The following is a 17,255-nucleotide window of genomic DNA, read 5'->3' on the forward strand; positions in this document are numbered from 1 at the left end:
AGCTTTGTTGACTTTGGCCTGCAGTGAGTGTAGGTCCATACAGTACGGATATAATCACCCACTTTTCTATCAGCTTAGAAATTACCTTAGTATACTATACACACACTGACATGGCATGTTTAAGGAGCTGTAAACCCAAACATATACAGCCAAACTAATGTATACAAAATGTAAGGGTATTTCACTTAGGAGACATATAATAAAATTGCTTAATCTTTTTTAAAAATAAAAAATTATATGGGAATTGCCTGGTGGTCCAGTGGTTAGGACTCGGTGCTTTCACTGCCATGGCCCGGATTCAATTCCTGGTCACGGAACTAAGATCCCGCAAGCTGCAGAGCACAGCCAAAATATAAAAAAATCTGTATATTTAAAAAAAAATTATGTGACTTCTTTGATTACCATATTTAATCAATATTCACAGAGCAGCTGTGCCACTTGACTTTTGCCTATACCTCCCCAAAAATCAATTCTCAAAGGATTAAATTTGCCACCAAAAAGATACTCATGAGAATGTGCCATAAATTCTGATGACAGTACCCCAAATTGGTTTACTTTAAGCAAAGAATCATTGGAATATGTGTTTACCTTGATGTTGAATCATATTTAAAATGCACTACAGAGATGTCCATCTAACAAATATTACATAATGAATTCCCTTAGAAGTAATGAGCCCTTAATTTATTTTCTGTTACAATTTGAATTTCCACAAAGGCTTTTTAACTATGTGTTTACTTGTATCTTGTATTGATTACCCCCAATAGCTAGAAGCAGAGATAATGAATTAGAGCTGCCCTTTTAGCTAATAATGTGTTCCACATTCATGCCAGTCTTTGACCCTTTCCTTTTGATCTACAAATATTTTGAAACTCTTCCTGAATCCATATACAATGCTATTCTAAAGTGAATGGATGTTAGCTATAATGTGCTTGACTGGTAATGTTTTTGTGGTTTTGTGTCTATTCTCCCTCCCCGACCCCACCTCGGTATAGGGTCATGGGGTTGAAGTTTACTCTTACCAAATGTCATAACTTTCCTAGAAGTGCATTGCCAATAGATAACTGAATATTGCATGTTGCCCAAAAGGACTTCATATCTAAAGAGCATGCATTACTAATAAAGTGACTTAGAGTAAGATATTGGCCTGGCTTTAGATAAAACTGAAGCAAGAAAACTGTAATAAGCACTATATGGAAATAAACCCACTTTTGTTAAATGTTTCTAGAATGTTTTTAATAAAGTTGAATAGTCATACAATTATAAGTCACTATGGTTTGTTAACACAAAGTTAAAATATTTTCATGCAGAAAATATTCATGCAGATGTTGTAAACAGCCATACAATCGATGGTGTGGGCACAGAACAGGGTCACTGTCTACAAAAAACTCTACTTTTCAGTTATTCTATTGTTCTAACTTCAACCCTCTGGGTCTTTAAGACTCCTATGTTTAGAGGGTCCTGTGATGAAATCAGTATCCCTGAGGGGAAGGGACCTTCATCACACACTTGAAGTCTTTCTACGTTGATGCCTGAATTCCAGTTTTCACCTTGGTAGAGACACCCAAGATCTGGTTGCAGGCAGGTAGAGAGCACTTTGGGCGGGCAAATAAGTCCCAAGTGTGAAGAAGAGTCGGTAGTATGGACGGTGGGAGAAGGCCAAGGAAATTGTCATAGTTTCATAATTTCACCAACCACCATAGTTATATCCGGAAGACTGATTTTACGAGTCTTTCTAAAACGGAGGCTCTGAAAAGGAGATAGTAGGTAGGTGTCATGGGAAATTGAAATATATCATCTAAGCAACCAACTTTAAAATTCTAAACCCCAAATGAAGGCAAACTCTACAAATGAAACACATGGGTGTATGCTTGCTGCGGAAATGCAGTACAGGGTGGAATAGCTTCACATAATGATTAGGTTGGGTGATTTTCCAGTGTAGAAAAGGCTACGTTTGAACCTTGGACAACGAATAACTTATACTGAAGGAATTTTATTGAGCATATTGTGAGTAAAAAGCCGAAGTCAATAATATTCAAACAGAGGATAGAATGATCAAATGTAAACTACAAAGGGCCTGGCTGGAATTGATAAACATCTACTCTTGTGCAAAGGTACTGTGGTATTCCAGGAGTGACTCAGCATTTAAAGTACAAGTCTTACCTTCCATGAGTTTTCAGCTCAGTGGAGGAAGATAAGTAAAAAGGGGAAGTGCATGGATGTGTGGATGAAGAATATCAGAAAATCACTTGCCACATCAGTAAACAAAGGGTATTGCAGCCATCAGGCCATCAGCTACTGCAGCTGTGAGCTGTGAGGGGACTCAGGATGGAGAAAAACAGGATCCTGGCCCTAGATAGCTAAGGTGCACATCAAAGGCACCTGTCACCTGCAGATGCCCAGGTGTTACAGGACTTTTCCCCAGTCTTCTAGGAAGGGAGGATGGGAACTCAGCCTTATCAGAAACTAGAAAGCAGATACCAGACCCGAATTCGAGTTCTCTGCCCACCAGAGGTGATCAGGCTCCATCCCTCAGGTCAGGCTGAGGCCCTTCAACCAGACTCCTGCATCCAGGACCAGGACAGAAGAAAAAAGGGTAGGATAGGAGGGGTTGAAAAGAGGAAAGGGAGCGGGAAGGGGAAAGAGGTCAATAAAGTTCTTTACTCAGAGTTCCTTGTTGGGGCTCTCTGGCCAGTCGTCTGAGTCAGGAGGAGACCAAGGATAAAACGGTCCTGGTTGTGGCCTCTGAGTCTGGTCTGTCAGCAGGCAAACTGGTCCCTGAGTACTCCGAGCGGTCAGGATGTTAGTCACAGAGAAGAAGAGATCCTGCCAGAGTGGCCATTTTTTGCAGGAAGGGGGACCCCTTCCAGGGCCCGGGAGTGGGCTCTTGTCTAACACTTAGAAATGAATCGTCCGAGAAGACACGTGCTGACAAAGCAAGAGACTTTATTGGGAAGGGCAGAGAGCAGGAGGGTAAGGGAACCCAGGAGAACTGCTCTGCCACGAGGCTCTCAGTCTCGGGTTTTATGGTGATGGGATTAGTTTCCAGGTTGTCTCTGACCAATCATTGTGACTCAGGGTCCTTTCTGGTGGCGCATACATCACTCAGCCAAGATGGATTCCAGCAAGGATTCTGGGAGGTTGGTAGGACATATGGACTGGTGACTCCTCTCTCCTTTTGAACTTTCCCAAATTCTTCTGGTTGGTGGTAGCTTATTAGTTCCACATTCCTTACCAGGACCTCCTTTTGTAAGATAACTCATGCAAGTGGCTACTATCTTGCCTGGCCAGGGCAGGTGGTTAGCTTTGTTAGTGGTTCCCCTAAAAAAGCTATGCCAGAAAACACATCTAAAATGGGACAAGGTCTTGCCAATTGCTCTCTGTATGCTGGTGGCCCCTAGAAGCGGGCTAGGACTGAGCCCTTATGGAATTATATACAGGAGACTTCTCCTGATGCCAAAATCTTGGCTCTCTGTGCAACGCTGTCGAACAGAAATATGGAGACAGTTATGGAGGAAAAGAAAGAGTGGCTTTGCTTCTTTGCCAGACAAAGAGGGAACACAGTAGGCCAGTGCCTCAAGATCTGTGCCCCACTCCCTTGGGAATAGGGAGACGTCTTATAGTCGGGGCTCCTGGTCAGGGATATGTGATAAGGATCAACACAGTAACAGTCCTGCATTCTTCTTTCTTCTGCAGAGTTTCAAAAGGGTGGGGTTGCTGACAAGATTAGGGTGTGTGCAGGGTCTCAGTGGAGGGTCTCCTCATCTAGATGAGCTCCTCTGGTCCCTTTAATCTCACCTCAGGTGGTTTCCTGACTGCTCCTCCTGTGATTAGCAACTGTTCGAAACTGCCCTTTGGAACTCAGGGAAGCTCATGGAGGCTGGAGTCTTGCCTACAAGAAATGGGGGTCAAAAAGGCCTCCATGCCTGGGAGCCCCATAGGGGCTCCCAGCAACCCCACCCTTGGGAAGCATTGTTATAAAACTCCTTATCAAATCCTCCTGGGTTGGGACACGTAATTTTTTGGGGCAGGAGCCCACTGTGCCCCCCTTTTCCTGGAAAAGCAATGAAGCTATTCCTTTCTACTTCACCCCAAAACTCTGTCTCCGAGGTTTGATTTGGCGCCAGTGTACAGAGAAGCTGAGCTTTTGGCATCATCCCTGGCCACAGGATTAATTATGCTAAATAAATCCAGAATTTAGGAAGCACGGGTTCCATAGCTAAGTAACTCTCTGGGATATAGTCTGTTTGGTGACATGAGAACCTCATTAGAGACCTCACATCTATAGTCATGGGTCAGAGGGTATATGAGTTTGCTAGGGCTGCCATAACAAAATACCACAGACTGGGTGCTTTAAACAACAGAAATTGATTTTCTCACAGTTCTGGAGGCTAAAGTCCAAGATCATAGGGTCAACACGTGTGGTTTCTTTTGAAGCTTCTCTTTTTGGCTTGCAGATGGCTGCCTTCTGCTCTGTCCTCACAAGATTGTCCCTTGGTCACCAGTCATACCGGATTAGGATCCACCCACATGACCTCATTTTATCTTAATTACCTCCACAGGCCCTATCTCCAAATGTTGCCGAAATCTCGGCTTCTCTGTGCCCCGATGCCAAACAGAAATACAGAGACGGAGATTTTGAAGGATGAGAGAGAGAGAGCCTTATTTTTCTGTCAGGCAGAAGGGAAGACACAGCAGGCTAGTGCCTCAAGAACTGTTCCCCCCTCCTTTGGGAATCGGAGAAGATTTTATACGTGGGGCTCGCAGTCCGGGGGGTATGTGATAAGGATCAAAGTAGTGAAGGTCTTGCATTCTTTTTCCTTTGCATTATTTCAAAACAGTCATAGCCGATGTCAGGCAGCCCAGTAATTGGGGTCCGGCATTCTGGTAATTGGGTTCGTTTGTCTCTGGTTTATCGGCCAGCAACCTTCTCTCTGAAATGCAAAAGCTACAGGGGGTGATTTGTTACAAGGGGGCATAGGGAATGTAAGCCCTGGGATGTAATAAGGTTAGGGAGTGATAGGCACAGGATGTAACTCACGCAGTTCGGGGTGATAGGTGCAGAATGTAATTTACATAGTGTCAGGGAGTGAGGTTAATTTTGCGAAGTATAAATCTAGTTACAGATACTACAGACGAATGACAGTTAAAACTAGGAGTGATTAACTCTTTCAGGCCAGGTTACATTTCTTCTCTAGCTTGTTCACTGTTCCCTTTGTTTTCATTGCTCTCAGGAAAAGAAAAACTTCATTTCTATTTTTGCTGCAACACAAATACAGTCACGTTCTGAGTACTAGGATCAGGACTTCAATATATGAATGTTAAAGGGACACAATACAGCTTGTAACAGGGGGTATGTGTCCAATGAAGGAAGGAAGGGCCTGTAGTGCCAAGTGAGATTTCCCAGACCTCTGCTTTGTCTGATCATGTCTCTTCTGACTAAAAAAGTATTCACAACCTAAAAGTTGAGAGTTGTGTTTCATTTGGCAGGAAGTTTTAGGACTTCAAGCCTGGGAGGCAGCATCTCAAGTAACCCTGAGAGAACTGCTCAGGAGTTCTGAGGAGTTGAGGGGAGAGCTAGGATATATAGGAGTTTTGCAACAAGGGGCAGGTAGTCGGAACATCAGAAGATTACTGTTAATTAAAGAAAACCAGATATCCGGAGTTAAGGAATTTAGCGCTTTTCTATGTATGGGAAGATGCAAGAGTCTGGCCTCACTGAAATCATTCCTTTGAAATGCACCTCAGCTATCTGGGGCCAGTATCCGGTGTTTTTACATCCTGAGTTTCCTCAGGGCTCACCACAGAGAATGGCTGCAGGCTGATGGCTGCTAGATGGCAGGTATTCTTCCCTTCCTGAGTTCCCTCAGGGCCACCAGATCTGGCAGTGGCTGTAATCATTGATGACTGTGACATCCTTTGTCTACCGGTAAGGCAGGAGATATTCCATTTATCATCTCCATGATCTGCATCTTTGACCTTATTAGTAAAGCTTGATGCTGGTAAGATATCTGATTCACGTGAATCTGATCCTGGGTGTTAGCACCAGCTGTATCTGTACTGTTTACTTTTTAGAAAAATAGACTGGGAGCCACTGTGAAAAAAATATTAGTGCCTGCATTTGGATGTCTGCTATAGCATTTTTTGTAATTTTCGCTTTCTTTAAGTTTCTCAAAATAAAAATAAAACAAGAGGATGGGGGTAAGGAAACGTATGCTTGAGCAAAGGTAGGAACATGGGGTACAGGGGGACAAAAAGGTGTTAAATTAATTAAACAAGGAAGCCATTAGACTGATGTGGCTCTAATGCCCTGGGCAGTCTCTGTAAGCAGGCCGAATCTAACCCTGTAAATGCCTCAAATTTCGGAATTCAAAGGTAAGAACCAAACCCAAACAGACAACTAGGCTTTAACGTATAGCCAATGAATAATTTCCTTGCTTTGCCTTTACTCTATAAAAGTCTCTCCTTAGTTCCTGGAGCACCCTAACTGAAAGGAGTAGGCCTATTTGGAATTATTTTATTGTACTTTTTAAAAATGTGCATTAAAATCTAAAACTCCAAGCCGTAATTGTCTGTAGAAATGGCAGGTGACAAACTAAATATTTTTAAACCTTTCTGACTTGGCTCTGATGAGCACCGCCCTCTCACGTGTTCTTTTGATATTCCACTATACGCAAGCCATCTGTGGGTGAATCATCGGGTGGCTAATAAAGAAGAACGGTGAAGAAGACAGTCTGCAGCCCACCAAAAAAAATACTTTAGCATTGTTCTTAAATATTTACGTACTTTTAATTTCTCCAGGGCCAGAGAGGTTTACGAACCCAAAGCGCACAACAGCTGGGATCGCAACAGCGAGGGTAAAAGCGTCCTGAGAAGTCGGTGACCAGCCAGGTGGTCCCAGATCACGCCCGGTCACGATTTAGGATTCCGCAGTTACAAAAACCAATCCCTCCGCCGGCCCACTAGCGGCCCCGGACCCGGGGAAGCGGGGCCAGGAAACGCACCAATGCGCAGACTCCGCGGCTGCACGCAGGCGCACAAGGGAGAGGCCGCGAGGGCGGGGCCACGAGGGACGGAGTGCGACAGAGGAGGGCCCCAGGCCCGAGTGGCCGAGGTTGGGGCCGCTCCGTCTCTTACGCCTTCGGAAGGATATGCGGGTGCCCATGGCTTTGCAGGGCGTCTCGGTAGTGGAACTGGCCGGCCTGGCCCCGGGCCCGTTCTGCGGTATGGTCCTGGCGGACTTCGGGGCGCAGGTGGTGCGTGTGGACCGGCCGGGCACCAGCGGCGACCTGAGCCGGATGGCCAGGGGCAAGCGCTCGCTGGCCGTGGACCTGAAGCAGCCGCGGGGAGCGGCGGTGTTGCGGTCGCTGTGCGCCCGGGCGGATGTGATGCTGGAGTCCTTCCGCCCTGGTGAGCCCCAGATCCCGACGCTACGCGAGACCGGACGAGGGACGCTCCCCGAATAAGGGAGGCCGCCGGGCATTTGGGGTTGGCCCGGCACACCTTTGCCCTGTTGCCACCCGAACCCTTTCCGTCCCTGTCTGTCTAGGCCTTCCTGTTGCATTTGATGTTGTTGGTGATCGTTCGCCCACTGAGACCGTCTTCCATACTTGGATTCCGAGATACTGCTGTTGCCTTTGCTCTTCTCATACCTCTCTCTGACTCCTTCCCAGTTTCTCTTTTTTTGAGTCACCCTATTATAGTTGCCATTCTTAATTACTTGAGGATCGTGAACCCTATGAGAAACGATCGAAAGCCATAGATTCTCTCCCCGGAAAGCTGCCTATAGGTACAGTCATTTTGCTACCGTTTGGAGCTTGGTGTACCTCATAACGCCATCCACGGACCCAGGACAACTCCCTGCCTTAAATGCTGGTGTTCCCAAGTTCCAGCTTCTGCTCAATTTCCTTTACACTCTGTTTCTTGGAGCCACCTTATGTATTCCTATTATTTTTACTTTTTACAGATGTTGGCCAAATCTGTAACTGTACCCCCTTTTAGAGCCACAGGCTTCCGGAATACCCAACTCCTGTCCATTTCTACTTAGCCTTCCCCCGGTCACTGCAGCTTCCACGTATTTATTCCAAACTGAGCTCATCATCTTCCCTACTAAAATGGCATCTCTTTGTGTTTTATTTCAGTGAATGGAACCAATGTCCACCCAGTTGCCTGAATCAGTACAATCAGTTGCCTGGTTGTACTACAACCAGGACTCCAAATCTTCCTTTCCCCCTGCCAGCTTTCAGATATCACCCATCCCATCATTTTTCCTCCTTTCTGTGACTCAGGATTCTTTCTCTTCATACCTGCTGCAGCTTCCTTGGCAGCGTTTTTTTAAAGCTGATGTTTGGGTGTAGCACCACTCCGATCTATTCTTAGACAACTGCCACCGTCATCTTGCTCAAGTACAAATACAGAGCTTTGCCTGGTATATAGCAGAAGGCAGTAAATGTTTGGTGAATGAATTGAATGTCTGTGGGCACCAGGCATATTTAAATGTGTCAATTCATTTACCCTCAGATTTGAGGATTATAACAATAATAATTTAGTAATTAGGATTATGTCATAATTTAATAATACCGTATTTGAAGTTGAAGGAGGTTCAGCATGGTTAAATAACTTGTCCACAATCTTGGAATTAGGAGAAGGGTAGAGCTGTGAATACAGACATAGCTGCCAGGGGAGGGGATTGTGGCTGATGTTTATCTAGGTAGAGGAATAAAGTTCTTTTTATTTTATTTTATTTTTTATTGAAGTATACTTGATTTACAATGTGTTAATTGCTGCTGTACAGCAAAGTGACTCAGTTATACATATTTATACATTCTTTTTCATATTCTTTTCCATTAAGGTTTATCACAGGATATTGAATATAGTTGCCTGTGCTATATGTAGGACCTTGTTGTTTATCCATTCTGTATATACCAGTTTTCATCTGCTGACCTGAAACTCCCACTCCATCCCTCTCCCAACCCCCTACCCCCTGGCAACCACCACTCTAGGAATAGAGTTCTTTTGTAACTTATCATAGCTTTATGGAGGCAGAGGCACGTTATAAGCCTGTGGAAAGAGATGAGGCCTGAATCCTGCCATAGGAGCTTCTGAGCTGATAGGGAAGATGGAATATATACGTACATAAATAAGTATAGCAGGCACTGATGCGGATATAGACATAGAAAAGGTCCTGAAAGGAATAGCAGCTTCCAAAAGTGAATTTTTGGTCAAACACCCAGAGTAACTTCCAAAAGAACAGACCATTTCTAATAAATTACTAAGGAGAGAATTTGGGGAACTATAAAGGGCCTGAATAAAGGGATGAAATGTCCACTCTGAGGATTGAAGATGCTTGGGTATGCCTGAAGGGATGCAGGGCAGTGCTGGAGGGAAATAGCATTCTGGGGGTCAGGGGGAAGCCACACATTCCAGAAATGGGGGCCTCACTCTCTGGGTCCTTAATTACTGGCAATACCCTATAAACCCACAGCAAATGTTACTAGTTTTCCTTGCAAGAGTGCTGTTTTATGTTTGCCACAAAGAAGGGATTATACCCATCCTCAATTCATGCTCTCTTAAAAAAAAATTGTAACTTTCCTCAAGGTGTGATGGAAAAACTCCAGCTCAGCCCAGAGATTCTGCAGAGGGAGAATCCAAAGCTTATCTACGCCAGGTTGAGTGGATTTGGCCAATCAGGAAGATTCTCTAGGGTAGCAGGACATGACATCAACTACTTGGCTTTGTCAGGTATGTTGAAAAAAATAATTTCTCTACACATTTTATTTTGTTCCCAGTCAAGATCTACAGTTACACTTATTAAAAAGAATTTTTTTTAAAGTGAAGATTCAAATATTTGCTGGAATCCATAAAGAGCATGTGGTTGTTTAAAAAGGGTTGGTTTGTCTTGGAACAGTCATTCTCAGCCTCCCCCTGCCTTAACACATTGAAGGGGTAATGTGTTCACTAATAACATTTACTGACTACATTTGTGAAGTTAATTCTCCAGCAAGCCCCTGCTAGGAATTAAGAGACTTGTTGGTAGTAGAAATGGTTGCGCTATATTTTGCAAAGATACAGTTTGATTTTGATACCCCTCCTCCCTCACTTTATTGAGAATCATTGACTGTGTCATGATTTTAGAAATTCTATGAATACTAGAAAAAGCCCATGGTTTTCAGGTCATAATATCACCTTACTAGAGTTTTTTGCCTGTAAGAACATATCTTAGGGGCTTCCCTGGTGGCGCAGTGGTTGAGAATCTGCCTGCCAATGCAGACGACACAGGTTCGAGCCCTGGTCTGGGAAGATCCCACATGCCATGGAGCACCTGGGCCCGTGAGCCACAATTACTGAGCCTGCGCGTCTGGAGCCTGTGCTCCGCAACAACAGAGGCCGCGATAGTGAGAGGCCTGCGCACCGCGATGAAGAGGGACCCCCACTTGCCACAACTAGAGAAAAGCCCATGCACAGAAATGAAGACCCAACACAGCCATAAATAAATAAATAAATAAATACATTGTGGGGAAAAAAAAAAAAAAAAAAACCCCTCTCCTCACGCACCAGGAAACAAAGAGGGAAGATAAAGTCTCTTAAAAAAAAAAAAAAAAAAAAAATACATTGGGGGGAAAAAAAAAAAAAAAAAAACCCCTCTCCTCACGCACCAGGAAACAAAGAGGGAAGATAAAGTCTCTTAAAAAAAAAAAAAAAAAAAAAATACATTGGGGGGAAAAAAAAAAAAAAAAAAACCCCTCTCCTCACGCACCAGGAAACAAAGAGGGAAGATAAAGTCTCTTAAAAAAAAAAAAAAAAGGAACATATCTTAGGGCTTCCCTGGTGGCACTGTGGTTAAGGATGTGCCTGCCAATGCAGGGGACACGGGTTCGATCTCTGGTCTGGGAAGATGCCACATGCTGCAGAGCAACTAAGCCTGTGCACCACAACTACTGAGCCTGCGCTCTAGAGCCCACAAGCCACAACTGCTGAGCCCACGCACCACAACTACTGAAGCCTGCATGCCAAGAGCCCGTGCACCACAACGAAGAGTAGCCCCTGCTCACTGCAACTAGAGAAAGCCCACATGCAGCAACAAATATCCAACTCAGCCAAAAATAAATTAAAAACAAACAAACAAACATATCTTAGAATGGCCTAATTCTAGATTTCTAAGAACTGCATTTCTGAGTCAAGGAAGTCTCAAATTTTCTGTGTGTACACATTTAAAGGTTGAGGAAAAGAGTGAGTGTAGAGTTGGCTTTTCTCATCTACTTAAAAATTTAATTCCTTTTCTTGTTCTTGTGTTTATTTTCTTGCATCTCTTTCTAATAAAAATGGAAGTGCATTATACTGTTGTTAAGCCATAAAGTGCTAAGTGGATAGCAACCATTTCCCCCCCAAAACCCAGTGAATAAAAACTTAGCAACAGAATTCTGAAAATGTTAGTTGGAATAAAGTTTTAGAGAAAACAAAAAAAATCAAACAAGGAACCTTGTTAGAGGGAAAGCCTTCTTCTTTTTTTTTTTTTTTTGCGGTACTTGGGCCTCTCACTGTTGTGGCCTCTCCTGTTGCGGAGCACAGGCTCCGGACGTGCAGACTCAGCGGCCATGGCTCATGGGCCTAGCTGCTCCGTGGCACGTGGGATCTTCCTGGACCGGGGCACGAACCCGTGTCCCCTGCATTGGCAGGCAGACTCTCAACCACTGCGCCACCAGGGAAGCCTGGAAAGCCTTCTTATAAATATGCTAACCAGGTTTAGGTTTAGAAAAGCATTAGGTATTAGTTTTCATTTACAACAGTAACTAGAGAGATTGGTTTTCCCCCTAAGATGTTCATGTATTTATTTAAAAGAGGCATTAAATTTACAGTTAGTGTTCCCCAATTTTTTTAATGGTATAGGTGTTTTATCAAGAATTGGCAGAAGTGGTGAGCCTCCATATGCCCCACTGAATCTCCTGGCTGATTTTGGTGGTGGTGGCCTCATGTGTACACTGGGCATCCTGATGGCGCTATTTGAACGCACACGCTCTGGCAAAGGTCAGGTCATTGATGCAAACATGGTAAGTGTTGATTGGGGGAAATGATAAGCCTACTAGTTGTTCCTGAGGTCGATATATGGCTGCCTCGAATCCTCTTCTGAACAAGATGAGATAAAAGATTTGAAATTTGAATCCAAGTTACCAAGGATGGCCTTTTCTTTAAAATAGCTTCATATCTTGAACATGTGTCAGAATGTCATATTTTGCTCATCTGTTTGTGGAGTCAATCTTCTAAACGTTTCATGACTCACCTGATTTCTATGTTGTGTTTCAACAGTTTTCCCCGTGCTGTCTCTTGTGCTTAGGATATGGTTTTCAAGAAATCTTCATTCAAAACTGGGCTCAGGAAGTCTCCCTTAGCAGGTAGAGAAGATTCTTAATGATGCTCAAGTAAAATGGACCAGTCTAGACCTTCCTGCTGCATTGTGTAGGGGAGACTCAAGTGTCATGATGCTTTGGTGTTTTTACCCTCATACACTTGCCTCATGTTATCATAGGCACTTTTCCTGTGTGATTTCTCCTAATCCCCCACACAGCAATTTCACTTGGAATACATTGTTATTTTAATGAAGAGGAAACTAAAGCACAGAAATTTGCCGGAGTTCTCACAGCTAGTTGATGAGAACCCAGTCCAGTGTCACTATACCTTTGCATTTGGGCAAATCTTTGGCGGTAGGGTGGAGAATGGATTGGATGGAGATGACGCTGAGAGAGAAAGGCGAGTACTAAAATGGTTAATGGTAGAATGGGTCTGGATTTAAGGATTTACATTTGAGATGTAAAATTGCTGGGATTTGATAAGATATTGGCAATGAAGGGAGAGGGAGGAATCAGGAATGGCTCCCCCCTCTCTGGCTTGGAAGACCCGGTGGATGGTGGCCCTGGCACCCTGGGGAGGATTGCTGAAGGAAGAGGGTGATTGGGGGAAATAGATACCTTATTCTTTAAATTTTTTTTCTTTTTAATTTTCTTGGCTGTGCTGCACAGCACGTGGGATCTTAGTTCTCCGACCAGGGATTGAACCCTTGCCCTTTGCGTTGGAAACATGGAATCTTAACCACTGGACTACCAGGGAAGTCCCCAGATACCTTATTCTTTTGGGCCAGTAGTTTCCAAATGACTTTAGCAGCAGAATCCTTGATCCAGGCCTGCCTGTGATGACCTGGAGTTGTCTCTTCATCAGACTGTTGCCTTAGAAACTAGAGTTAAGGTAACTGTGGAATGTGCAGTCCATTTTACTGTGTTTACTCCTGATCTGGGGGTGCTCATCTGACCTGGGGGGCTGTGTGTTGGCATGCGGGCCGTTGGCCTACGTGATGAGAACAATATAAAAGGTTGGGAAATTGAGGCTGCAGTTTCCCTGTGTCAAAGGCTCTGGTCCGTGGCAGCACACACTACATGTGTGTGAGGGGAGAAGAGAGCCTCATGATGAGATGAGGATTATAACTGCTGTGTCTCTTGTCCTCTATCCTCCTATGACACCAAGTAAAGGTGGAATTAAATTAGAGGCTGTTTGTATCCTGAGTGAGCCAGACCAGCCCCATAACACTGTTAGGACATCTTTTTTCAATAGACTCATCACTACATCCAGTGTGTAAAAGAGATTATATATGTATATGTATATATATGTGTGTGTCTATACGTGTGTTTGTGTGTGTATGTCTAAGATCTCTGTAACCCCATTTCAAAAAAAAGCACCACCACAGGCCACTTACACAAACTCCACTACTTGGTGACAGCAAATGTCGGATCCATGAATTGAAGTGTGCATGAGTTTCCTCAGGTTAAACGGGAAAACTGGGATGTATCTAAAGATATATTTTGTGTTTGTTTTATCACAGCCAGAATCTGTGAGAAGTCCCATGCTCACAGTTGGAATGGGGCCCCTCCGTTGGTAACCTCAGAGACAAGGATGCTTTGATGGCCTTCTCCCTGTGGTGCCAGAATCATTAGGATCATAAAGCCATAAGGATAGGGAGTAGTCTTCTTTAGATAGCGCAGTGCATCCAGCCTTGTGATAATCATACCTGAGTTTGTGAATCCATTCCCGTTACTTTAGGACTAGTGGGAAGTTGGCATTCCCACACTAGTTTGTCCGTACTCTGAAAACCCATATACCTGCCACCCATACCGTTATGTTTATTTTGTAACTTTCTAGTGATTATTAAAGTTAAGATATATTAAATACTCAAATTTGTTTTCTTGGGCTTGGAGTCAAACGAGAACAAACTAAATTTAACTCATGTGATTTACCTTTAAAATGTGATATGCTTCATATATCTGTGTGTATGTGTTTGTAGGTATTGAGATCAGATGATAGATTTTTAAAAAAACCTTTTTGCTTTGTTTTCACCTTTTTTATCCTGACAGTTGTTAACATATATAAAAGTAAAGAGAATGTATAATGAACTTCCATGTACCCTCACTTAGCTTCAAAAATTATCAACATTCTGCCAATCTTATTTGAAAGGAAGAACAAAAGTAGTTCCTTTAAGTCTTTTCTGAACAGTATTCCCTGATCTGAATAGTGCAGAAACTCACTCTGTCATAAGCCTGCTCTAACTCACTTTCTTGAAATATCAAAGAAGTTGTATAATTAGATATAATTTTCCTATATTCTAAGGTAAACATTTTTATATAAATATTTTTTAAAAACTCAAGTAGAAATCGATCATGCTCTTTATAGTTGAATTGTCTGGATTCATACTGTATTCTGTTTCTTCAAAGATGGAAGGAACAGCATATCTTGGTTCTTTTCTGTGGAAAACCCAACAAACAGGACTGTGGGGACAGCCTCGTGGACAGAACATGTTAGATGGTGGAGCGCCTTTCTACACAACCTACAGGACGGCGGACGGCGGGTTCATGGCTGTTGGAGCATTAGAGCCCCAGTTCTATGAGCTGCTGCTCAGGGGTGAGTACCTCTTTTCTGTGGATGTTTTTTAGACTATTTTGGAGTCTTTTGAAGTTCATGATGTCTTTTGTTATATGTCCACTTTATAATTAACCTAATTATAGCCATCATTATATTGTGGGGCACTTCCCCCATCTTTTAAATTGACAAGTAAATTTACAAGTCTGTAAAATAGCTCAGATTAAAAAAATAAGAATCCTTTTTGTGGTAGTTCAGTATTTGTATCACATTTCGTCCTCCGTAGGATTGGATATTTATCCTGCCCTTGTGTGCCCACATCCTTTTCTTCCCTAGAAATGATCTACTGGTTCTACCAGTTTTTGTTCCTTGATAGATGTCCCTCATGGTACTTCAGTGACGGGGTCATCAGAGCACAGAGAGACTTTGGTGAATGAGAGTTTGTTGGAATATGTTACCATCACTTGATGCTTCTGCAGTTTCCCTTTCTTGCAGATTCTTGTCTTATTGACATGTTGCCACAAGTTAGCAGGAGAATTTGGGATCCCCTCTTCCCTAATTGATAATTGGACTGAAGTTACTTCGTTCCTGTGAAATGTGAATATAAAGTTTACAGATAATTTAGTATCTAAGAAGTTTCAGAATATACTCTGAAGCAGTGTGACAGGCTGGTTGCAGCACATTGATCTTTCAGCTTTAAGTTTGGAGTTTTGTCGCCATGTTTGGTAGCTTTTCAGATGCGCAGTGCTACTCAGTTATTTGTATATCGCTGAAATGACTGTTTTTGCTAGCCTCAGAAAGCATTCTGTGATAAACTATATTAACTTCACCAACTTAACTATAAGTTAGAGAAACCATAGAACAAAATGGTTTATCTAGATCGTAGAGGATGCCTTTCTGTCCAGAAATTAAGACTAAGACTAGAGGTCAATTCAAAATTCTGGACAGAGCAATGCTATACGAGGGGCTGAGTGGTGGGAACAACACTCCCACTCTGGGGTGCAGGGCCCTAGGAAGCAGCAGGTACATAACATAGTGGAGTCTGTGCCTTACAAAAACCTTGTGTTTTTGTCTATAGGGAATTTAAATATAATAATAAAATTAACTAATCTTCAGTGAAATTTTATTATCACCATGCACAGGCAATTCTAAATGACAGTTGCAACTGACTTTTTTTTTTTTTTTTTTGACACATGTCTCAGCAATAGGGCAGTGTAAGCTCTGAGTCAGATCAAATAAAGACAAACCCTGAGGATGGGGATTTTCAGGGAGCTGTCAGACAGGCCAAACATTGGCGCTTCTCTGGGGATAGGATTTTGCGGGAGCTTCAAACTCATTTTGCCTCCTCTTCCTTGGCTGTTAACCTACTGGCTTTCACGACAACCATTGTTGAGAGCCTGTTGGTTTTCAAGGCCATCACAGAGCTGGGGAGAGAGGGATGAAATTAGCCTAAGTTATAACACCACAAAGCTCACTGGTCTTACTGAGTTCAGTCATTTTTTTTCTTAAATATGCTCCTTAGATTGTTGCAAGCTTTTAGTTAATGTCTAGAGTTACGAAAATGTTGATTCTGACAATTTGTGCCAATGTTCTTGTTGCTTTCATGCAGGAGCCAAGTTTTGAAGGTCCTTGCTCTGTCATTTCAGAATTTAACTCCTCTCTGTGGTGTATTTTGTTGTTTTCTTAAAAACATACATGTTTAGAATGATCATGTCTAACATCCACACTCCACCTCATTTTATAGCAGGCAGACTGCTCCAGCCCTTGACTTGTGATAATCTTCTCCCGGGTTTCCTCTTTCTGAGTCTAAACTCTGTAACCCCTCCGGTTGTTTTGCAGTCGCGGCCTTTTGTGGTATCTTTCATGTCCTCTCTCCCTTTAAAGTTCACTAAGGATCCTTAGCTGGCAGGTGGCTTGTGCTTTAGGCAGACTTAGCAATTTCAGTCAGCTTTTGTTTAATCTACATAGTCCATGCGAAATGCCTCAGCATCTTCTTTCTTCTACAATATTGATTTGCAAAAATAGTACTTTTACTTGTCCCATACACATTACTTCTCTCTCAGGCCTAACTGGACAAACCCCCCATATCTGTAATAATTTTTTGAGGTAGTATTAATTTATTTATTTCACCTTATATACTGAGATCTTTGAGAACATACCTTCATTTAGCTCTCAGTATCTGAGCATAAATACACAAGGTTTTTGTAAGGCTCCGACTCCTCTGTGCTATGCCCCTGCTGCTTTCCAGGGCAAAGAAGTCTGAAAGTACTGAGAATTTCATGACCTCTTGAGACTCTTGTAGTAAATCAGATAAGCAATAGGGAATATTTTTTTCTTTCTTTTTTTTTTTTTTTTTTTTT

At 42.9% G+C, this 17,255-nt stretch overlaps 1 protein-coding gene across 1 annotated transcript in view; it reads left to right on the forward strand.

The window, feature by feature from the left end:
- Positions 1-7,003: 7,003 nt before the first annotated feature.
- Positions 7,004-17,255, forward strand: part of AMACR (alpha-methylacyl-CoA racemase) — a 17,434-nt gene continuing 7,182 nt past the window's right edge. The window contains 5 exon segments of the mRNA XM_007466837.1: positions 7,004-7,068; positions 7,070-7,407; positions 9,595-9,738; positions 11,884-12,044; positions 14,751-14,937. Of these exon segments, the coding sequence (XP_007466899.1) occupies positions 7,004-7,068; positions 7,070-7,407; positions 9,595-9,738; positions 11,884-12,044; positions 14,751-14,937 (895 nt within the window).

The sequence above is a fragment of the Lipotes vexillifer genome, unplaced genomic scaffold, assembly GCF_000442215.2.
Source record: "Lipotes vexillifer unplaced genomic scaffold, Lipotes_vexillifer_v1.1 scaffold647, whole genome shotgun sequence".
In the NCBI taxonomy this organism is placed as follows: domain Eukaryota; kingdom Metazoa; phylum Chordata; class Mammalia; order Artiodactyla; family Lipotidae; genus Lipotes; species Lipotes vexillifer.